Source organism: Eutrigla gurnardus (genome assembly GCF_963514095.1).
Source record: "Eutrigla gurnardus genome assembly, chromosome: 10".
Lineage (NCBI taxonomy): Eukaryota > Metazoa > Chordata > Actinopteri > Perciformes > Triglidae > Eutrigla > Eutrigla gurnardus.
Window position 1 is genome coordinate 25041913 of NC_139924.1, and position 24928 is coordinate 25066840.

The 24928-nt window shown below is 37.9% G+C and overlaps 1 protein-coding gene across 3 annotated transcripts; it reads left to right on the plus strand.

Moving 5' to 3' along the window:
* Positions 1–2950: 2950 nt before the first annotated feature.
* On the plus strand, positions 2951–13494 carry postnb (periostin, osteoblast specific factor b). 3 transcript variants are annotated; one of them, XM_084020316.1, is made up of 23 exons: positions 2952–3115; positions 3557–3655; positions 6328–6392; positions 6609–6766; positions 6846–7010; positions 7101–7247; positions 7547–7688; positions 8330–8542; positions 8631–8765; positions 9369–9517; positions 9661–9797; positions 9993–10123; positions 10219–10349; positions 10577–10679; positions 10803–10870; positions 11094–11139; positions 11253–11273; positions 11397–11455; positions 11495–11552; positions 11650–11697; positions 11982–12038; positions 12127–12165; positions 12767–13494. In XM_084020316.1, the coding sequence occupies exons 1-23, from the start codon at positions 2997–2999 to the stop codon at positions 12793–12795; spliced, it is 2319 nt and encodes a 772-aa protein (XP_083876442.1). In that variant the 5' UTR covers positions 2952–2996; the 3' UTR covers positions 12796–13494. The 3 variants fall into 3 exon arrangements, with proteins under 3 accessions (XP_083876443.1, XP_083876442.1, XP_083876441.1); XM_084020315.1 differs by having other exon boundaries at positions 11397–11552; XM_084020317.1 differs by lacking the exon at positions 12127–12165 and having other exon boundaries at positions 2951–3115; positions 11397–11552.
* The last annotated feature ends 11434 nt before the right edge of the window (positions 13495–24928 follow it).

Consider the following 24928-nt stretch of genomic DNA (forward strand, 5'->3'; position numbering starts at 1 on the left):
TGGTGTTAGTCATTTACAACAGAACGTGTTGCTCCCCCTTTCGACTTGCTGTAATATTTCTCCATTTCAAAATATGTATGATTTTCATTTAGACAGAACAGATGGCCCAATGATAGAGAAGAAAACAACTAAAACTTGAATTGGAATTGAATTGGCCTTTGGCTTGATATGCTTTACTGCAGAAATCTTCTCTCTCATGTTTTCTGGGAGAAAACAGATTTCAGTAAATATTTGTGTTGCCTTCTTTCTGGCTGTTTATACATGTACATAATGTAGTGCATTAGATGCACATTTACATAGACATCCTGCTACTGAGAGATGATTTTCTCTTGTACTTATTTGTTGTAGTATTCATATCCTGCATGCCTGTCAAAGCAGACATAAACTGATGATGATCAAATAATACAATAACACAACTCTGCAAGGGGCCATTCTGCATGTTAATGTTGATTTAATTACCAATTTGCTAGACTGTTAAACATTAACACATGCTAACACATACAGCTCATAATGTGATTTCCAGCTCTCTTATATTTGGGGTGATTATGTGGTCTGAATAATAATTATAATAATGATTACTACTTATCAAGCGTCAAGCCTCTAGTAATGAGTTAGCACGTAAAAGACTAATGCAGTTTTATGGAGTAAATGAAGACGTATAGAGAATGTATATCCACTTATGGTATACATCACTTTAAAACTGTGCAGAACATGTGCCGAAAGCTATTGTATTCAAATACATATAGGCCTACCTTTAACCTCTAATATTGAGTGTATTTGTGGTACAATAGTTACTGCTATAAGTAGGCTAGTTCCGGTAAATATAATCAATTCTAATAGTGTTCTATTGAAGTTCAGGTACTTATATTCTGTATCTGCACAGATTCAACTTCACACCTTCACAGCTTAAAATGGAAAGCACCCTGGTGTGCTAGATGACATCTTAAGGCTTCTGTTACGATTGCAGCTGAGAGCAAATCACACTATCTTTAGAACGCCAATCAACCGACTGTTTGGGTATTTATACTATGTCTGAGGGGCTTACTCAGTTTAGATTGATGGTTTTCCTTTAAGGGAAACTTAACTCAGGATTAAGTTTTCTTTTTCCATTCTTTGTGCCACACGCAGTGTTTGTTTCAGTGTGTGTGAAAATGAGTCTTTTCTGATTCAAAGTGTAAGAACATGATGGATTTCATTATCACTGCAGCTCGTTTATTGTTGCCATTATTCCTCCAGAGCTTTTACTAAGCCAGAATGTTGGGATTGTAAAGTTAATTTGTTCCAGTCTTTGGAAGACGAAAAGCCCGGGTAGGAATTTAACTTGTAAGTGCTTTTCTAAATGCATTGACTAATCAATGTCATAAGAGACTTGCTGCCTTGAAAGTATCACAGTTTAATGGACACATGGTTTGCTTTATTTTGATATTTTACACATATATGGTTTTTAGTCTCAGAACTGTGATCCTGGACTGTGTCCCCTTTTTTCTTCTATCTACCGACTTGGCCAGCAGGACCTTTCTTTCCTGCTCACATTTGTAATATCTGGCCAGGAGGTTGAAGAATATGTGGCAGAATGACTGTTGTAAGTGATGCCACTTGGGTATGCTATGAGCAACAGCACTAAAGCTTCACAACAGCTGCACTTTTAGAGCTTGTGTTTGATGCCATGGGTCATTTTGCTTATTAGTAACGATTAAAAAGATCTTATCACACATTAAAAAGTAGCTGCTTTGAAATATTTGACACGTGTGATCATTCCGTTTATAAGTTGCAGCTTGTTAGCCTTTTGTTTTAAGCAATTCTGGGATTTCACACTTTGCATGGGAGGCAATTTACAGCCAAAGTGTTTTTTCTGTAATTTACTATCTTTAACACGAAAGCACACAGGGTTTGTGGCTTTAATTAGAATACATGATAAAAACAGTGACTTAGTATAGATACAAGTACAAGTTACAGATTGTAAACTGAAAAAAAAGAGACTTTGCATTGACGTTTGGGTTGTCTCGTTCTCGGCTTGATAGGGAGTCGTTCCTATTTCAAATAGTGATTTACGTCAGTATTTATTGCCCCTCCAGTGTAAAAACTATTATGTGAAAGCATGATCCATGTAAAATAGTGACGGCCGGTGAGACGCACTGCCTGAACTCTTCCCACCACCAGGTGGAGCAAACTACATTCTGAAAGGTTTTTACAATCAATGCTCTGGCATTTGTTCAGAGCAGAGATTTTACAATGTTTCTTTGTTGTTTCCACATAAATTACACTTTTAAAGAAGAAATGCAGTTGTATTCTGTATCCCATCTGCTCATTATATATATTATATATGTCTGTTAATGTTGCGCTCATGGTTTGAGGGGTTGAAATAGATGCAGGCTATTTTGTATGTGCACTGAGAAGTATATTTACTTTGTCACTCAATTTGTTTAAAATCTAATATTGTGCTTTAAAATCTTAAATAGTTTATAACAAAAAGTGTCCTAGTGTTTCAGATGAATGTTATTGTTTTCAATGCAATACAATCTAGTCTTATGTTCAATCATTATTAAGTAACACTGTATTTGTGGTAGACCTCTAATGTGACTTCTAGAAAATTCTAAAAACAAGTGAAATAAACAATTTTAGAATGTTTTAACAAAACAACGTCTTTTTTATATGAGTAATGCTTTAAATGTTGAATGTGAAACCTTTAAATATCCATAAAAGAGAAATGGCAAAGATTACAAAACATTTTGTGAATGCAATGGTGGTCCCATTTATTAATTTATAAATAAATTATTTAATATTAAATTAAATTAAATAAATGGCAAAATACAAATCCTCTTAATTCATCACACACACGAAACCATGTAATGTGCTTTTGAGGGGTTGGTGGTCCATGCATGCATGAAATGTTGCCATCCTCCTTGAGTGGAGGGTGAGACTTGTGGTATATAAACTCCCACTCTGAGTCTATTCCTATCATTCTGGGTCTGGAGGGGCTTGCTTAGAAACCAAGGATGAAGCTCCTTTTTGCAGCTGCCTTTGCACTCTTTGTGCTCTCTACATTTGACACGGCTGACTCTTCAGCTTATGATAAAATAGTCGCCCACAGTCGCATCAGGGCAAGAAAACAAGGGTAAGCTTATCAATATGTTTCATTATGAATATTTTGGAGATTTTTTTTTCTGGGTGTTGTGATGTCATATTAGTTTATTTTGCTTGCAATAGCATTGAGCTGTTATAAGCCTCAGTAGGATGTATCATTTCTACATTTTTCTCCTTTTTCATATGAAATCTGCTATATTGTAATGCAGTTAAACTTCTTTCAGAAATATAAATTGTTCATTTTATGGAGTAATATTACTTTCACTTTGAAAAGGTATAAACCTGCAGGGATATAAAGATGTTGAATTCTAACTCAAATCAGACGAACCAATTTCATATCCAGCAATTGCATGGTTATTATTATATGACTGTTTGTCACACAATCATTCAAATGTGAATGATTTCAGAGTTCCCATAGAATCTTATTCCTGTGTTTTACCTGCTGATTAATGCTTCTTTCCTTTTTTACCAGTCCCAATGTCTGCGCGCTCCAGGAAGTCGCAGGGACCAAGAAGAAGTACTTTAGCACTTGTCGTAACTGGTACCAAGGGACCATCTGTGGAAAGAAAGCGTGAGTGTTGTTTTGTGTTTCCAATAGGATAAAGGATTAAAGGATTAAAGATGAACATTACAAGCAAATTTAATTCCAAATTTGTTAGTATCTGTTCTTAGTTATTTTTCTCTGCAGTGTATTCTTCTTTTACTGCTACTTCTTGAAGGATTTTCATGGAAACTTGAATGCTTCCATGGAGACAGACATCTGCTATCTCACTTGGAATTTCACTTCCGCTTAAAACGATAAAACACATTTTTGGACACAACTCCAAATCCTTTGTCTTGGAGATTGTCCGGTTTTACCCTATAAACTATATGTTGGAGGAGGGGGGGAGCAATGATGTGGCAGCAAAATGTTGACTTTATTCATGAATGGAAAAGTGTTCAACTCAAGCATTTTAGACAACCTCTTTTTCTCTAATTCCACCCCCATCAGCACTTTTGTGGTTCACACATGGACCGAAGCCATGCCTATTTTACAGTCTCTCTCCCCCTCTCCCTCTACCTCTGTCTCTCTCTCTCTCTCTCTCTCTCTCTCTCTCTCTCACACACACACACACACACACACACACACTCAGCTTGTCCTCTAGCTTGCAATATGCTCAGTCATGCTTAGCACTCTAAATGGGCTTAGTTCTTCATGAATACTTGTTGAACTTGGCAAATGATAATGTCATAGAATTGTGTCTATTTCAAAAGGGGAGACTGACACTGTGACACTGGGACTGTGGAACCAGTCAAAAGATAACTGGGCCAAAGTTGAATCCACATTGTAAACTGGTTTACTTTTCACCTGTTATAGGATGATGCAAGGTTTCTTGAATGCACAAGTTATAACGAGTAGATTCTGGTTTGACCTTCACAAATGTCTTCAAAGCAGGGCTAAAGTGGAAGCAGAATTGTTGAAATTATCTTAGATTCGTTGTTTTGTTTTTTTGGTGTATAACATACAGACATAAAATGTGGAATGATTGATAAATGAAGACGGAAGAGCTGTTCAGGAATGTGAAAAAAAAAGAGATAAAAAATAGTTAAAAGTAATAAAGTGGTGGGTTTGAGTGCTGATTCTAACTTTATTTAGCCAGCCAAAGTAATTATCCAACATTTAATTCACAAATGAGAATATTTCTGCTTTCAGTGCAGCAATGTCTTTGCACCACCAAACTATCAAACTGCCCATTAGTGAAGGCTTGAGTTGGAATAAAGCCACATACAGCTTAGATTATCTTTGACAAAACTTGGAACAGTTCTTTTATAGAGATGCTGACATGTTAAAAGTTTCCAATGCCATGGCCAGACACAATCCCTCTGTGTGGGAGAGCAGTGTAGCGATGGTTTTGCTGACTCTGCCCCTATGAGGCTTGTATGATCTCATCCCAGTCCCCTGAACTCCATTCAACTTGGATGAAACTTGCTTTCCCTCTTCTTACAGTGTTCAAATCTCACTAGTGGATGTGTTTTGCCAAAGAGAAACTATTAATTACTGCAGCTCTTTTAGTCAGTCAATCATTTAATGCAATTAAGTCTTTGTTTGTTCTTAACCATGCCACAAAAGTCACTATTGTCCGTTTTGAACTACATGTGGCACACATATGGAGCTCTCCTGGTGTGCAGACATCACAGGGAAACTGCTGATGAAGAGGAACTGCTAAACCTTGGCACATTCCTGATCTTCCTCCTCCTTTGTGTTGTGCGTAACCTGTGCTGTTAACTCAGCCAAATACAACACTGCTTGTTGCATTGTGCCATTTGTAAGTGATCAGTTTGTAGACACAGGATTGATAATGTTCTTACAATATATTTTAATCATGTTGAGCTGGTTAATGGGGAAAGGAGCAGCTTCCTTTTTAAAAGTTTCTCACAACAAAAAGTAGGCAGCCTAGTAATGAACTCCGCAGCCAAACGTGTTCTTTAAGACTTGTGGCTCTTTTATTGTTCCGTCCTGTGAGTTACTTGAGGTGAAATGTATATCTCCAAATGTTTGGTTTTCCAAGACCTGGAAACAGTCATATATTTCCAACATGTTCAAACCTGCTGAGGCAAGGGGTATGGTCATGTTTATATGTAGCAGCTGCACTTTGAATTTTACTATCCTCCTCGGGCTACGGCGTCCAGCACTATTTACAGTGGAGAGCAGACACTGCTTCGCAGGTTTTTCCAAAGGCAAATAAACATTTCTCATGTGCATCTAATTTATATAAACAGAAATCACAATAGTTATTTTCTGAATTATAAAAGTCTTTAAAAACAGCTCTAAAAACCCTGGTAACAATTGAATGTTTTTTTTTTTTCCAGATTAGCTCAATAGTTTCCATTAAGACCACCAAACCCTTTAAATGTTCCAAGTCAACCAACATTTCCTAAAACCCAACTGTAATTACAGTGCCGTTTTTCATGAACAAGATGTTTCTGAGTATAACCAAATGCTGAGTACAAATGTCTAAACTATTTTTTTCAGCTTCAAATACGAGGTCTTAATATAAATATACTACTGTAATGGTAGCATAATCCTCAAGGCACCCTTTCCATTAGGATTTGGCCTAGTCTGGAGGATGACATGGTCTGTTTGGGTAATAATGAGGATAACTGGAAACACTGACTACACAAAACCAATGATGAAAATACACATTTCTTGCATGCACTATTTCAAGGGATGTGCTACTTACCTACTTTGTATTTTACCTGCAGGACTGTGCTTTATGAGTGCTGCCCAGGATACATGAAGCTGGGGGATATGCCTGGTTGCCCAGCAGGTACAGTGGGTTAAGTGCTACATTTTAGTCAATGTATAAAGGTTATGAGGCCATATCCTCCCAACTGTAAAGCAGCTCTATGCTATTTTTGAAATTAGACCAGAGGATGGTGTAGCATACCGTCGACATACGTAGAGTCTCTTCTTTTTTTTTATTACCTATGATCATAATGGCAGGCTATCATTTAATAATGCTGATTTCTAATCTCTTTCTTAGTGGCCCCAATTGACAATGTTTATGGCACCTTGGGTCAGGTGATGGCCACCTCAACCCAAAAGTACGCTGATGTTTCTAAGCTAAAGCCTGAGATTGAAGGATCTGGATCCTACACCTTCTTTGCCCCCAGCAACGACGCCTGGGAGCTTTTAGATGAAGTGAGTCAAGAGCAAAATGGAAAGCTGTGGAGGCTCTCCATCTGTAAAGTTTTAACATCTTATTTTCCTCACCTGACAGGATATGAGGAGTGCACTGGTCAGCAATATTAATATTGAACTATACAACGCTCTGCATTATCATATGGCCAACAAACGCCTCTTGACTAAAGATTTAAAGAATGGACTGACGGTCACCTCCATGTACAATGACCTTGGTCTCCAAATTAACCATTACCCCAATGGGGTAAGTATTATTATCATTCAGTATTACCATAGCACTACATATATTTACATTTTTAGTGGTGTAACATAACACAAGTGATGTTATGTGCAGGTGGTGACTGTGAACTGCGCCAGGATTATCTATGGCAACCAGGTTGCCACCAATGGAGTTGTGCATGTCATTGACCGTGTAATCAGCGCAGTTGGAAACACAATCCAGGATGTCGTTGAGATTGACGATGACCTGACAACTTTGAGTGTGAGTAAACACATATGGGGATAGATGAAATAATGTTAACATCTCAAGAGCAAGGATTCTGAATTAAGTGCAAATGTTATTAAAATAGAATTCAAGCATGCAGAAAATTGGACTTTGGGCAAAGACTGAAATTTACTTATGCAAGAGGTAATGGAAAAACAGATGCAGAGTTTGTATTTATGGTTAAGTTACTTTCCAGATGATTCGATTGTTATGTGTGTCCCACAAATATTCATACTGTACTCTGTTGTATATTGATGTTCACTGAACTTAATCCTGCTGGGGAAATCACCATTTAGGATGTGGCTCAAAACGCTGGATTCTTGGAGAAGCTTGGTCAGCCAGGACATTACACTCTCTTTGCCCCCACCAATGAAGCCTTTGAGAGTCTGGGCAGTGAAGTGTTGGAGAGACTTCAGGGCGACAAGGAGGTCCTCCAAGGTAAACCATTAAACAACATTCACTGAGATCAAGACCATGTAAAACATTGCAGTGTAGCCAGGCACCGAACCGTCAAAAAGGATGACCCACACAACCACGTATGACTTGAAACTCAAGACTTATTTTTATTACTTTTCAATAAATAGTTGATATGTACAGCTTGCCAGATTTGTTCAAGTACCATATCCTTTGCGGCAGATGCTGAACACATGAATATATATATATATATATTCATTGTCCTATTGTCCGTTTGTCCTCAAGTGCCTTACAAAATGCCAGAGGAAAAAACAAAAAGTGCAGGATATTAAACATTTTTTAATATTATATTGTTTTTGCATCAACATTGAGAGGAGGGAAACAGCTGCTGTTTTGAGCAAACTAAATTGGCAACAACCCCAAATTTCTTATTAGTCCACAGCTTGCCCTGTGATGTGAGATCAGACCATTTCACGCAAAGTTAAACAGAACTGTGACAAAATCGCAACACTTCGTTCTCAAGGACCCAAGGGATCCAAGGGGTCTTCAGGCTCCCAAGGCATTATATCCTCAGCTGCAGTGAAACATGAGAACAGAAAACATCCCATGCAGCCAACTGACCTACTCTGCATTAAAATAAACATCTATCCATCTAATTTTTTCAGCTCTTCTGAATTTCCACCTCCTGGACTCAGTACAGTGCTCTGAGGCCATCATGGGTGGCACCTCTTATGAGACCATGGAGGGCAACAACATTGAGGTTGGTTGTGATGGTGAAAGTGTAACAATCAACGGCGTAAAGATGGTGCGCAAGAAAGACATTGTCACCACCAATGGTGTCATCCACCTTATTGACCAAGTGCTCATGCCAGACTCAGGTTAGACTCCTCTTATGTAAGTGTATATCTTGGGTGTTTTTCTGTAATCCATATTTTAACAGTGTTGGGTTTGTCTTTGTCCTTTAAGCCAAGCAGGTGATGGAACTGATGGGAAGTTCCCAATCCATCTTTGGTGATTTGGTGTCCGAGCTGGGCCTTTCTGCTGCCATGAGACCAGGAGCTGAGTACACTTTGCTGGCCCCACTCAATGTTGCCTTCAGCGGTAAGTAACATACTGCTCAGTACATCATGAAAGCCCCCCCCCCCTCCCCTTTCCATTCAGCAGGTGGCTAAATATGAACCTTGTCTGCTCTACACTCTGTTGCAGTCTTGAATAAAGAATAAAGGGGACTATTTTGTATTTCCCCTCGCATACCGAATCATAATATGATTATGTACATTTATAGAGCTTTTTCAGATTAATTCAGATGCTGCCGAAGCATTATTAAGACCAAATACACACTCCCCCAGACCACATTCCTGGACTTCACCCGAAGGGAGTAGAGATGTTTTGTTTCTGTAACAAGAATTTGTTAATAATTGGGGCGGAATACTTTTATCTTTATAGGCATACAATTTGAAATGGGTGTAAGGAATGCACAAGCAACAGCTGGATGTAACTGAATATTCACACTTTAAATTTTGTACATCATGTCTGTTGAGTGAGACGTTAAGGTGGTCCAGTTAGTATTGTGGCTGCTTCTCTCTAGACATTATGGTAAAAAATAATAGGAATATAAATGCCATTTCGGATGCTGAAGCCAATGCATTGGTATGTTACATTCATTGTTAACTGGACATATGCAACCATTTATTTCATCTACAGATGAAGTGATGTCCATGGATCAGAGTTTGCTCAAGCTTATCCTGGAGAGTCACGTCTTGAAGAACAAGGTTGTCCTGGGACAGTTGTTCAATGGCCAACGGCTGGAGACCATTGCTGGAAAATTTCTGAGGGTTTTCATCTATCGCACAGTGCGTCCTGTTCTCTTAAATTGTGCGCAAAAATTGTGGCTGGTTGCCACTGAACACACAATTTATGCATTACCCCTGTTATTTGACCTCCAATCCTCATATCTTTGTGACCCTTGCCTTTAACTTGTGGATTATTTTTGCAGGCTGTGTGCATTGAGAATTCCTGTCTGGTGAGAGGCAGTAAAGAAGGAAGCAATGGAGCCCTTCATCTCATGAAGATTCTGTTGAAGCCGGCGGAAAAATCTATGTTTGAGATTCTGACAGAAAATGGAGGGTTCACGTAAGTAAAGAGCAGTGTCAATGGAAATGGACTGCCATATTAAAGTGCAGCATAATACTGAAACCATATATTTCCCTTCCTTTCCATTAATTCAACATGGCACATATGTGAATGAGAAAGTGCTGTTGTTGCAGAATGTCAGCCCTCAGTGGTTTCTAGAACAGCCAAGTGACTGTTTTCCTCTCTGTGCTGCAGTATCTTTTTGTCTCTGATGAAAACCGCTGGCTTGACTGACCTGCTGAAACAGGAGGGAGACTTTACTCTATTCGCCCCAAGCGATAAGGCTTTCGCTGGCTTGAGCAGCAGAGATATGTCCTTGTTGCAGAGTAGGTCTTCCACCGTTCCTGTGTATTGATGGCAATGTTGCAAGTTGACAATCACAAACAATGATGGTTAAAATGTTTGCCATTCTTTAATTCAGGTGACATAAATGCGCTCAGAACCATCCTTTTGTATCACATCAACAATGGCATCTTCATCGGTGGTGGTTTGGAGCCGAAGGTGACAAACCTTCTCAAGTCTCTTCAGGGCAGCAATCTCAAAGTGATGTATGTAAGTATCTAGCGCAATGAGACTGAACAACTTTTATCTCAAGTGAATAAAACTAACACCTTGCACAATCCAAGTTTCATACCTATTGTTATATTTAAGTGAATCAATATTATCTGACTCAAAAACCAATAACATTATTGACTGTAGAATAGAGTTCATTGCTCTTATTTTAAATGCAAGTTCATTCAAGCCCCTCATTTTGTAATTGTTTTAACTGTGTCCCTCAGGCAAACAACTCTATGCTAGTGAATTCTGTCCAAGTCCCTGAATCTGATATCATGGCCACAAATGGAGTTATTCACTACGTCAACCAAGTCTTGTATCCTGGAGGTACAGTTTTCATCCAGCCAACTTTGCTAATAGTCCCTTCCTTTTATAAATATGTCAAGAGATGCACTCTTTACAACTTGTGTAAAGGCCCAACATCAGTTAACTCCTTGCGTTTTCTTTCAGATATCCCTGTTGGAAGCCAGAATTTCCTCACGCTATTGAAGAGGATCATCCGCTACATGGAAATAAAGGTGGCATATCAAATATTTACTTCTAGTAATTGAAGCTAAGAGGCTTATTAAGGGCTGGGTGCCATTTTATGTGTGCATATGTTGTTTGTTATTCCTTGTATGGCTGCCAAAATGCAATTAATGTCACACAATATAAACCTGCTTACACAAAAAAATAGTATGATGATATACACCATGTCTTCAATGTGTAATCTGCTCCACTATATTTAAAATTGTTTCACAGTACTCTTCAGGATACACATATAAGGAAATTCCCCTCACATTTCTGAGTAAGTACTAATATTATTATGATTATTTGTGGGCAGTTGGAAATACAGTATTTTTCAATCCATCAAAGGCATTCTACAGTCATTAATGGTTTTATTTCTTCTGTTGTTTTTAGAGAGGATTGTGATCCAAGAAGGTACAGTAGGTTATTGAAATATGCATGCTTTGAATTGCTTTGGGAAAATTGGGCAATGAGGTGTTGCCTGTTATTTCAATGTAGTGAAAAAAATATTTTTTGCTTTTATATGGGTTATTCAAGGGGAACCCACTATCACCAAGGTTACAAGAGTCATTGAAGCTCCACCCTCCATCACCAAGGTTACTAGGGTCATTGAAGCTCCACCCTCCATCACCAAGGTAACTAGGGTCATCGAAGCTCCATCCACCATCACCAAGGTTACCAGGGTCATTGAAGGTAAATATATTTTTTTTATTTAATCATTAGTCAGTAGATTAATATAATTTATCATAATTTATCATCTCAAAAACGAATGAATTGCTGTCATCTTCAGGCCCTCAGTACTCAGTCGGCACTGGCTCCACCAACATCCTCCTGGAAGGTCAGTGAAACCAACTTATATTTGAATATAGAAATGTAATTATAATATTCATTATTTTTTAGCATTGGGGCTTATTGTCCGAATTTGTGTTATTGTTCATTGTTGTGGCTGGATTTGTAGGGACTATTTTTGTATATCACCTATAAATATAAAATGATATAATATTTATACTATACTATTATACTAATATTTATATACTATTTAATGTTCATGTAACCTCGGCTGGCTAACATAATAACAAAATAATCAGGTTTTACTTTAAGGATATGTTCTTTTTCTTCCAGGAACTGACCTTTCGGACATTGAGAGGGAAAGTCAGAGACTTGCCCAAATTGTCCAAGGTGAGCTTTATCATTTATTACATCTCAGTGACTGGGAAAGAATAATTCATGAATAATATGTGACTTATATGTTTGTTTGCCTTTATAGAAGGCAGTTCAAGAAGAACCTCTTCCCGGAGAGTTTTAGGTAAAGAAAGTAGTCTTCCTGCATTTTTAGTAAATGCAGTGTAGCCTGTGAGCTTGTTCAGATAGTGAACTCGTCTCCACTGCTGTTCTTCCTGGATCATAAATCAACCCTTCATCCATGGCAAGAGCACTTAAAGGAATAAGTCGATATTTTGAGAAATGCACTTTTTTTTTGCTGGGAGTTTGATAAGAAAAAGCAAAAAAGCAATAAAGCACATTTCCCACACCTATTCCTTTAAGCCGAGGATGTGCTGCTCACTGTTTTCCTGCCATGCTTGCCGCCATAACGCTAACATGAAAGCTATGCTGACACTTGGTGCTAATGCCACTGCGGGTGCTGGTCACAGCACTTGACTTAGCCCCACCTCCACCACAGCATCCACCTGTAGGCTCAGAGTCAATATGCTTCCATATTGGGTAAAGTTATTCTCATCACTCCACGCTGTGCTGAGCTTGATGTTTCCTTGTGAGGAGTGATGAAATCAGAGCCCAAGCTTCCATGTTGTACCTCTTCCACATCCTCATAATAAGCTAATTCACCTGAGTTGGTTGACTAACATGTATTTATGGTTCTAATCTTTTTTCTTTCTTTTTTTATCTAGCTGGCAGCAGGAGAAGAGTAAGGGACTGAACATGGATGAATGAGAATATCGACGAAAAGGCAAAGGAAGACACCACTCCCAGAGGTTGAATCTGGTGTTTTAATACAGGGGATAAACTTAAATCATTGATTCCAAATATACTGTAAAATGTTTCATTTACAAAAATAAAACTGTTCTCATAAGCAATTTAATGGTGCTTTGAATGTATATCAGTTATGAGGGTGCAATGTCTGAAAAGAGTTCAGAACGGACAAACACTGTTCAAATTAACATTTTGGCATGACTTTAAAGACACAGAGCAAGTCAGGGTAGCAATAAAATATTTTAAATCCAAGCCATTAGAGAAGCTATAAAGCCATTCCAGTTCAGATCTTTAAACTTTTGCTAGAGGTGAAAGTTAAAACAAGGAGATTTTACTAGCTGTTTGGAAAGATTTATAAATGTCAGCAGGATCAAGATTGAAAGATAAATGATGGTGTGTTTTCAGAAACATTTTCATTTCTGTTGCTGTAAGTTCCATAAGGTTTCATGTGTGCTCGTATCATTTGTATCGACGTGCAACTGCATATTTTTTCAGTTTTAAACGTTTTCCAATAAAGTGCATTATTTTATATGAATAGGCCAATTTGAAAAGTACAAGGGATGTTGTTTGGAGTCATTTCTAATGAACAGGGAAGGCTATTATGTAGTTGACATTGCTTCAGAAAAACAATAAAAAGTCAAATATACATATTATGTCTGTCATTTTGTATTTCCAAATTTGGGTTATTTAAATTAGGCTCTTAAGATTTCCGAGTCATCCCTTTTAAATGGCATTTTAAGTCATTTCAAGTCATTTTTCTGTATGTTTACGAGAGACCCAGTCAGCCCATGTAAAATATGAAATATACTGGGTTTAAGAGGCAAAATAAAAATAAAAAAGTATATTTCCATATAATACAGTATATGAAACTTAGCTAACACTTTATTTGATGATTGTAATGCCTATAATTATAAATGTATTGATAATTATAATCTGCTAACAGCAATGTATATTCTAGTTTAAAGCACTCCTAAACACCCATCATTCGTTATAACAATAATCAGAAAGCATTATGCAGCATCCCTTATAAGGTTAAGTAACACTTCATAATTAATACATCATTATCTAATTTTTAAGTATCATTATTTATAGATATCCCTGTGACCCTGAACTGGATAAGTAGTTACAGATGATGGTTGGATGGATGGATTGATGAATTAATAAATATATATATATAGTGTCCTACAGCAAACATCAGATAAATAAACTTGAAAACGGACATTAACATCAGAACCCCTCAACATTACTATAGTTATTACTGTATAAGGTGAAGCATTGTCACACACACACACACACACATATACCCACCTCTTTTTCTGGCGGTTTACAGTATGTACATTGTTTGCTTAAAGCAAAGTGAAAAATAATGGAACGTTCTGTGTGCTTTCTATAGGTTTAATTACCTTTTTTCACTATACATTAAGCAAACAACCATCCTTAAGAATCCTCGTGTTGCACAATGACAATAAATTATCCTTGAATTATATCACATAAAGCAAATCAATGATTCATCAGTATTTTTTACGGTGTGTATTGTGTGACATGATAAAAACCGAATGGTATATGTTTAGCAAAAGAATAAATCATATTTAAGCAGTGTATATAACTACCACCAGTTGAAATATTTGCCTTGAGGTTGTGAGATGTTGTGCACAGACATTTGGTACAGGCCCAGCTCTTCTGATATTTGGCTCATGTACATATATCTTCAGTGCTATTTATGACTTCTTGGATGTAGTAAAATGTAAAAACATCTGAGTAACACAAACTCTTGCAACATAGAGTAGGCTTCAATTTTACAAATAATTCCTAACAACAGGCTTTATTGAGTCAGTTGTTTACCACTGCTTGAAGATATTAAGATATTAAGTCATTGTTGCCGTGCCATTTACATCCTGTTTTGTTCAGTAATATTTAATATTTTATTATACAACATTTTCTTTCTGTTTATCTGGTCGGTGGCCTGTTGAAAATATTTTCATTTATTTTTTCTCACAAGCTAATCAGAGCAGACTGGGCTTTTTGGGGATGATTTAGATTTTTTTTTTTATTATTTTTGTTCCATCATTTTCAACATTTTGAAATTATTTTGCACATATTGTTTGTAAAAACACCCCTCAATGCTCAATCGCTACATTAGCCTCACACTTTGGCACTTTTTCACATGTTTCGTATGGATGGAAGCCGAGTCTGAGCTGTTAGTGACATGAACATTTTGCTACAGAGAGAGTGAATGCATTCTGCAGTTGGACTCACAGCAGGCAATGCATGTCTGAAAATGGAGAAAACATCTGCTGGAGGGTCCGATGGCTTTTCCATTTGGATTATCCACAGTGTAACCTGCAGTGAGCTCCCAACCATTATGAGACTGCTGCTATCACCAACAACTGACTCAAATTTCACTTGACAGTTTCCACTGCTCATCACCATCACCAACACCAGCTTTGTGGCCAAACAATATTGATGATGTGAGTTTTTATTAGATAATTAAAATGAGTTGTTTAATATCGCTGCATTCATTCATATATCACCCAACATGCAGAGCAAAGTCTGGACAGAAAGAGTGTTTCAGAATTCAGTGATACTATGCACTAATACGTTTCCATTATTTGGGATATAAAGATAATTTATAGGAAAGAGAATTGGGACTAATTGTGTATTTCTTCAGTGTATTTTTTAACTTTATAACAGTTAAAGTCAAATCTAACTGAACTGTCCAGGTGTCATTGATGCAAATATATGATGTAATTATCTCATCAAATTCCAAAAAGGCAGGAGTTTTATTTGCTTTTAGGAATGTATGATGAACACTATGATGCTTTTTTATGTAATATATATACATTTACCTCATCTGATCAACAAATGTTGGAGTTCAGGGACGGTTTCAGTCTGTTTTTAATTAGCCCAATTCACTCATCCATGTCTCAGCATAACAGTAGAACTCTGGCTGGTAAATGTGTGTGTTGGTGAATGCCTCGTATGCAGCTGTGTGAAAGTAAGATCTGGATGCATCGTTGACTCCGACAGAGCTGACATGTTCCTGGCACGGTGGCTCAGTGCTGCAGTGCCCTAATGTATAGACTTGGCTCCAATAAAATAAAACCTGTCCACCTGAGATGCAGAGTATGATTCAACATGACGTACCCATACTCCAGCAGGAAAGCAATTTGAAATGTACTCAGCAAACATGAATCAATATCCTTCCACTGAGTCCTGAGTGACAGCAGGTGTCTTTACCTCATATCACCTAAACCACAGTTCACCTGAAGTCATCTAAGTCACCAGGGTGTTACGGATAAGCTCTGTTTTTATTGTTCTGTAACAGAAACTTTGAAAAATGTTAGACAGTTGCTCATCAATACTAACAACTTATCAAGTATGTCTCATAGAGCGGGAATTATAGCTTTCCTTTCCTTTGGATTTTGTTTACTTTATTTATATAAATCCCACTTTTCTGACTGCAAATATTGCAGGTTTGGTAAATTCCATATTCCATATACTGTGGGTCCAGTATTAGGTTATTTGGTTAGGTCTTTTTGTATCTGTTGCATTTTTATCTTTCAAAAATTCCTGTAGGTCTGCTTCCATTTCCACTCTCATTTTCTTATCAGTGATCTTATTTGTCTTAATTTTATTAAAATATGTGAATATGTGAAACACTCTGTTGTTTTTCCCCAGTGGCTGAGAGTAACTGAGGAGCTACAGAAGTACAAAATAAGTTCAAGTTTACTGTTCCAAGAGATAAATGATAAACACCTGCATGTTTGCAGGATTATTGTCAGATTATTGTTATCATTTGAACTCTTAAACCATCCTAACCAACATTAATAATAAGCCTAATAAAGTAATTTGACATTTTACATAGTTGACAACGATCCATAGAGCACATTGACTTTTGTTTTCCATTTTACGTGTCATACAGAAAGGCAGATTCAAAACTTACATAACCTGCCATGGTCTGACTGTCAAGAGACAGAGCAACATAAATGGAGCCCAATAAATAATCCTCTATATTTAAATCAGAGAGTTTAACATCTTTAGCCAAATTTTTTTTTGCTCTAATGCTACGTGGCTAAAAGTCTTGAGTCATGTGACTATGTCTTTATGTACTTTCACATCCAAATGTCTTTGGTGAGGATTATTATACATTATATTTTCTGTACATTTTGAAATTCCAGTCACTAATATCATAATTGTTAATCATTATAACGTCAGTTACGGGGGCACGTCTCATCTTATGTCTCTACCCAAAACACACAGGCTTTTAGTTTTCCACTCATGACATTACATAATATTTGGCTTGCTCGAATGATACATGAGAAGAACAGACTTTTCCACCAACATGGCTGACATACTTTATGTTTCTTTTTAATGATCTTGATATGCACATCTGCCTTGAAAATTGTTGAGTCTCCCTTTGCTGTGTTTTTTTTTTCATAATTTACTGCCACAAAATTGCCAAGATTATTTTGAAACTTAACAACTTTAATTAAGTACCAGCTTAGCCCTCAGTGGATTACTGAGCATGTTAATGTGGCTGTAGCTGCTTCAAAGTAAAGGCTTAAATTGTGCCACCTTACTTTAGCTCTTACATTGAATTAATTGTGGTATTTTGCTGCTATAGTCAGCTTTGATGTAAATACACAATATTTATTCACACAAAATATTCCCAGCAGTCTCCACTATTTTGTATCCAACCAATCCTCCAGTGTTCATTGGGGATCAGATGACATCTGAAAGAAAGGGGAAATTCACTGGATTGCACACAGAAGCAAGAACAAAATGGACCATTTTAAGAACAAGCTATTATTGGACCGTTTTTATGGTGCTGGATACAGTTCTGTATAAATCATGAACGAATGCCCAATGTGACAGAACCTGATATCCATACTGAATGGCCAAACTAACAAAAATGTGAGATACGTGCAGCAAATCATCAAACTCTTATATGCTTATGTGGCACTTGATCGTGGTCCCTCCAATAAGACTGTTATGGGCTGGATAGTGATTGCTGGATTTGATGCTGTTAGTTTCTTAAGCACATTGTATTTTATGTCATTTTATGTGGTCGGTTTTCAGTTTCATGTATTTTCATTAAACGTTATGCTTTAAGTATTTAGTGTTTATGTGCTTCTTTTGTTTCATCTACAGCAATAAAATTAATCCCTCGTACAGTTACAATGGAAACAAATGCACTTTTTATGTACTGCATAGGTTTTTATTTGCTCAAGTGCAAACTAAGAGGGGATATTTTGAATATTCATATTAAATAAACAATTTTCATCAATATCAGTCAAGATTTTTCTCATTTTTTGGAATTACAAACCTGTACTGATGATGCTGTGAATTGTATTGCATTCTGCTACATGCAGATATGAAAGCATTATGCAATGTGATTCCCTTATTCCATGGAAATGTAGGGTGAAATGAGCACTTATGGACAGGGTCTTGGTGAACTATTCAAAGGAAATTGTGACAGAGATATATTTTTCCTGAAACTGAGCCTTTTATCCATTCATAAATCACTTTTCTCCCCCTCACCCTTTTCCCCAAACTGTACTTTCCAAATCAGAGTTCCTCTATAGTCAATTTCTTTTAAAGATGTCACTGGGAGGTTTTCCTGTCTTATATCACAGTGTGTCTTACATTAATCCATTCTCTCATTGCTGAGATAGAATTAAGTATCTTCACATAGAGAGACCACGATTACAGTAAACAGTTGGATCGATTTGACCACCAGCAGCTGCAGTCTCATGTTTTTCCTGAATTCCATGGCAGACTCAATATGCAAGAGGGATCAACAAAAGACAGCTTGTCCAACACAGGCACGTGAGAAACAAGATTAGGTCATGTCTTTTACGGAAAATATATTTTTTTCCTGACAATTCTAAGATGCAAAACAAATCTTAGCCTTCTTCCCATTAATGGATTTCTTCTGGACTATATTCCGTGCACTTGTGCATTTAACCTGATGGCTTTGAATTATAACGTGATAGCTGACAGCTGAGAGCTCCTGCGTGTTGATGAAAGGACATCTGAGGACAAGATATTGGAATAATCCTTGTTAAAAGCAATTCATCGCCTTCAGGTTCAACATCTTTCATTGCTTGGGCCAACCCAAATACTGTGGAATGGCCCATACTTGTCATGAGCACTGGCTTGCAGGATAGCTTGCATGATGCAATGAGGGTTTTTTACTTTTTCACAACCCTCCAGAAGCCTGTTAACTTTACTGTACAATTCACTGCACGTCACCTTAATTTTAATAATAATAATTAATTAACTCAAGGTCACCGTACAAATTCAAACAATAAAAAAAATTAGAGCATCAATGAAACGTTCATAAGAGCGAGCAAAACGTGATAAAACAGTGTACAAGAAACAATTGAATTAAAGGGAGAAAGCTTGTCTGAATAAATATGTTTTCAAGTGAGATTTGAAAGTGGTAATGGAAGTTGAGTTTTGGACGTCATGAGGCAGAGAGTTCCAGAGGTGGGGGGCTGAGCGACTGAATGCTCTTGACCCCATGGTAACCAGGCGAGCAGGTGGGAGGATGAGCTGGATATGGAGGATCTCGGTGAGATACTGAGGGGAAAGATTGTTGATGGCTTTGGATGTGAGGAGAAGGATCTTGTAGATGATGCGGTATTTTATGGGGAGCCAGTGGAGTTGTTGCAGGACAGGGTGGACAGATGGAGGGGGTTCTAGTAATGATACGGGCAGCAGAGTTTTAAACCAGTTTTAATTTAGGATGGACTTGTCAGGTAAACCAAAAAGTCCAACTAGTCCAACTGTGATGTGACCAGAGTGTGAACTCGAATTTTAGCACTGTTGGGGGAGAGAGGAGGGTGCAGGCGGGAGATGTTATGTAGATGGAAGTGCAATCGAGTGACGTTGTTGATGTGGGACTGGAATGATAGGGTGCAATCCAGGATGACACTCTTAACCTGGGGAGTGGGGGAAACAGATGAATTGTCCATGGAGATGGGAAAGTAATTTGTTTTAGAGAGGGTAGATTTGGTGCCAATACGTGGACAGGTAGAGATGGGTGTCATCTGCATAGCAATAGAACTGAATATTATATTTACGGTAAGAAGTTCAATAGCTGGAAAATGATTTCATTGCAACTTTAGTACTTACAAGAACAATGTGGTCACTTACAATAACTGTAATAGGAGTGTAGAAAGTCTAGGGTGCCGTTAAAATTTTCTTAAAAACATTCTGCTTTCCTCTAGAGGAGCATCCTCCCACATTTCACACACATATTGGACAGTGGTTTAATAACACTTCATTTTTACGAGATATTTGTTTGAACACTCTCGTTTGAGTGACAGCAAGGAGAACATTAATATTACTGGGATATTGCTACACAGGTTCGGCTTCATTTTTGTGTTTTTTCAGGACTCACCCCCATGGAAAACATCCAGACACTTTCCACTGTGCCAAAGGAGGACATGTTATGTGTCACACCACTCAGCGGTGTAACTCCTGCTTAGAACCACAACAACATTTACCTTTTTGGGAATACCAAAAGACTTGCAGAAATAAGGTTATAAAAATAACATTACATAAACATTTAAGGAAGTATCGTTAACATAAAGAGGTGCTCAATTTTCAAACCAAGATCTGTTTATTGTCATGGGAGTCCAACTTTTCCAACCATATTGCCAGATAATACTGTCAATGTTGAGCTGTTCTGCAAAACCTCAATTCTTTAAAATTCCATTTTTAATAACTGCACATGACAACTACAATATGATTAAGGTTGCAGAAATATTTAGGGTTTTTTGCAAATCTTATGGTTACAGCATGATAAAGCAATTAAACACCTGGTTGAGATCAGGGGAAGATTGTGGTTAAAGTTGATACAATGGAAAATGTTAACTTCTTCTGCATAAAAGTCTGAGGAGCTACACGTTGATCATATGTTGGCATAGGATGTAAATCAGGAGCTGCAGAATCGTCCAATAAATACCACTCTTCTATGAACGCATCTGTATAATGTCTGTGGTTTTGCCTGAGTGATGACATCAAGGTTATCTTGGTTTAGGTTGAAGGCCAAATATTGTGTGGAGGAAAACAACAAATAGGAATGATAGGATAACGCATTATCAGGGCTTGGACTAAAACTTTGAATATCTTGCCCTCTGGTGCATGAATTCTGACCATTATTTTCCCTCTTTTTATTTGTGTGCTTTTTTGCAAGTGCCCAACTTTATAGAAGCTAGAGGGCTCTTTTAACAACGAATTTACTAAAGTTACGTAATTATTCACCCTGTGACTCTGACGTATATGTTTCCCTTGCGGTTGCTTATTTTCAGTGAAATCCATGCGGTGTTTTTTTTTTTAGTTAAATTGCATTAGAATGGATTTATGAACACACACATTCACATTTAGGAGCCAAGAACATCTCAATTATGGGAATGATGTTGAAAACTATCAACGTGACCTCATTAGTAATTAGGGTTGCAAAGGGGCGGAAAATTCCCAGTAAATTTCCACGGGAACTTAAGCTTGGGAATTTTGGAAATATTCCATATTTGGAAACTTGCCATGGCAATAATGTGAATTATGGGAATTAATGGGAATTTAGGGGAACTAACATGGGAATATATTATATCCGAGCATAAATATGAACAGAAGTCATAAGAAAACATCCATACAAAATGCTTTCAACAGATATTTCAACAGATTTATTTGAAAGTAGAACAGAACATGTTTTAATTAGTTGTTTCATGGGTGAAGTCAAAAACAGGAATGTTAGGTTCAATATATCATCTCCCAACCCCACTCATTCAAAAATGGAATGGAAAGTTCCCATACATTTTCTATGTAAGAAGCCGAGCAATGCCGTCACGGAGCAGCGAATTTCGAGAGACGGAGGGCCACCGCCCGCAAGCTCTCGAAAATCTTTTAAACTGAGCGTTGTCGATCTAAAATAAAGACAGATTCAGCAACTGCATAGCTTATTTCTTTCCTAAAATGTTTTCAGAAACACATTTCGTTGAACTATTTTTGTAAAATAAGAGGGAGGTGGGAGGCTTATAAAATAAGAGGGAGGGGAGAACGATACGAGCTCGGAGGAGCACAGAGCACAGAGGGGAGGGGTGTGTGTGTGGGGGGGGGATGCTTTTTTCAAACCTTTCAAATCGTAGACTAGAGCTTTAATAAATATATTTCCCCATAATAGTATCAAAACTTACTTCACTTTGTTTAGTTCAGAAGCTCAAATGTGTGCCTTCAATAGTCTTTGTGCTTCAGGCTCAAAAGTGTGGTCCAGTCTTCTAGTGATCTTCTGTACATGTGATGGAGGCATGCACAGTGCCAGTAGGGGGCGTGGTCTCAATAGCCATGCACTAAGCAGTGTGCTCTGTGCATGTGGTTGAGGAATGGCATGGATATTCAAGTGTATTTGCAGGGATGCAAACTTGTCACCTTTCGGCGAAATTCGCCGTTTTTGTTCCGAAAAAGGTCATTTGTGTGATTCATGGAGATCTGCAATAAAAAATATTCCGGGGGGGGGGCGTCCAAGTAATCGGCGAACGCAAGCTGTCATAAATATTTATTCCAAGCTTGTTCGTTTGGACAACCCGTGTAATCATGTCATCTTCGGGTCTGTAGCTGCCTTGATGCCGTACTAGACAGGAGTGACGTTGGTACGCTTCAAAAACGTCATGGTACAGACACACCAACTCCGGCAGCGACGCAACGGACCGTCGAACGCACCGGCGAGTGGGCAGTTCTGTGTTCAAGTTGGATCAATTGGATAGACGTCCTGCGAAGTGGGCGGGACTTGAGTTTCGCTCTGCCGTTTCCAACATGGCGGCCGGGCCACAAACGATCTCATTCTACAGTTAAACTACACGCTAAAGCATGTTTCTGAAAACATTTGAGGTGGGAAATGTGTAGTGCAGTAACAGAATCTGGATTCATATTTGATCAACACTGCCTAGTTTGATAGTTTGAACGAAGTTTCTGGAGCCGGCCGCATTGCGTTGGACGGACGGCATTTGCATAAAGTTCAATCCATCGAACTTTATGCAAATTCACGTACGGCGACAGGGCAGTCAATTCGACGTGCCGTATCCATCATGCGGAGCTCCTGCTCTACATAGACAATGAATGGGATCCGTTGACTTGACGTCTGCTGCCGGAGTTGGTGTGTCTGTACCATCAGGCTTTCTAACGTAGGCTAACGTGCTAATGTCAGACAGTTCGCTGACATACGCATCGCAAATCACAACCATTTTTGCTGGTTACAATAACGGTGTTATCGGATAGTACAGTGTCTATTTCTCAGGAACCTTTGAAAAATCTAAGCGAGAAAACAACGTTAAATGTACCTACCATACCTTCACAAATAATGGAAAATCAACGGAGCAAAGGCTTACTCTGATATCGATGTAATGTTAGCGAATGAGGGGTGAGAAGCCCCCTACCTCCCCTTGCTAATATTTATTCCGTTCGTCCAGAGTCAAATCTATTCTTGAGGTTCCAAATATTTTCAAAGCAGTTTGTCTTTCAATGTGAGGAGTCGATCAAGTTATTTTATGTTCCGTCGTTTGAAGCAAACCTTTTAGCCCTGGCATTGGTCTCCCATTATTTATACCTTCACTGGAAGGGAAGTCCATTTTCCAGGCTCTCGCCAGCCCCCTTCAGTGAGGCAGAGGAATAACATTGAAGCATATGCAATATATATATATATATATGTGTGTGTATATATATATATATATATTGTGTGTGTATATATATATATATATATATATATATATTCCGCAAGGGGGTTTGGGTCCTTGTCACCTTTTTCATCCCTGATGAGTTTGCACCCCTGATTTGAATGGCATCTGTTTGTTTTAGTCAAGATTATGCTACAAAATAACTTTCCTCAGCTATATCTAAGTCCCCTTTGAAGAGCCAACCATCAATTTTAAAAATTCCCAGTTTATTCCTGTTTATTCCTGTTTATTCCCATTAATTCCCATGGAAAGTTTCCACTTTCGAATTTTGCAACCCTATTAGTAATACATCATTTCATTTGATTTATTGCCAGAACATAATTTAGTGTGCAGGTTCACACTAAACAATAGATTATAGGCTTTGTATAATAGTTTTCTACTGGTCACAGGAGTGGGAAGGTTATATTTCACTCTTTTCCTTCAGGTTCAGTGTGCTGCATGGTGGCCAACAGCCTTTCCCCTCCTCCAGCAGTTCCTGGGAGCCACGTAGACGGGATTCCCTGAGCTTCCGTGTTCCAGTTTTCCAGTCGGTCGTTTCCAGGCTGTGCAGCTTGTGGTAGTGTGACGGTCTGAGCCTTGGCTTCTGTTTCTCCAGCACTGTAGGGAGACAAAGTTCACAGTTGAACATAGTGAACATAATAATATTCTAGCCAAACAATTGAATCATTAACTTCATAACACAAGGAAGAATGTTTGTAAGAAATTCCATGGAAGTTGTTTTCTCTGCAGATAATACTCAGTAAATTGTTTGACCTAACCCATCCATGTGGACGGCAGCCGTCATCACTTAATCATGTTTTAAAGGTTAAACCCACAGTTAATTTTGAATTCAAGACAGAATCTTCAAAGAAACCAGTCAATTAAATTACTGGAAAATGTGTACAAACTATATGTGGAATGTGCTTAATATTTAATGTATTTAAACCTGCGGACAGAATTAAATACGTGAGTTCAAACGCTTATAACTTATTTTGAGAACTATAAAAATACTCTACGTTTACAGATTTAATTTGAACAGAGAGAAACTTTCCTCATTTGACAGATCAAGTTGAAAACAGACTTGTAGTTTTGACATCTGCTGCACACTCCATCATTCTCCACGCAGGTCAATAAAGGTCCAACAGGTAGCTTTTACAGTGATTTACACTCTGCTTAGTTATAGGGTTGTGGCACAGCAACACAACACCTTACCGGCGTCTGCCTTGTTATTCACACGTCATTAATCAGACATGCGTTTGTGTACGTCAAGTTTTTCAGACCTTGAAATGAGAAGTGATTGTTTAAGTCTTAGCCTTGAGGTACGACAATAAAACAGGGCCACGCCTACATGCAGCTGATGAATTC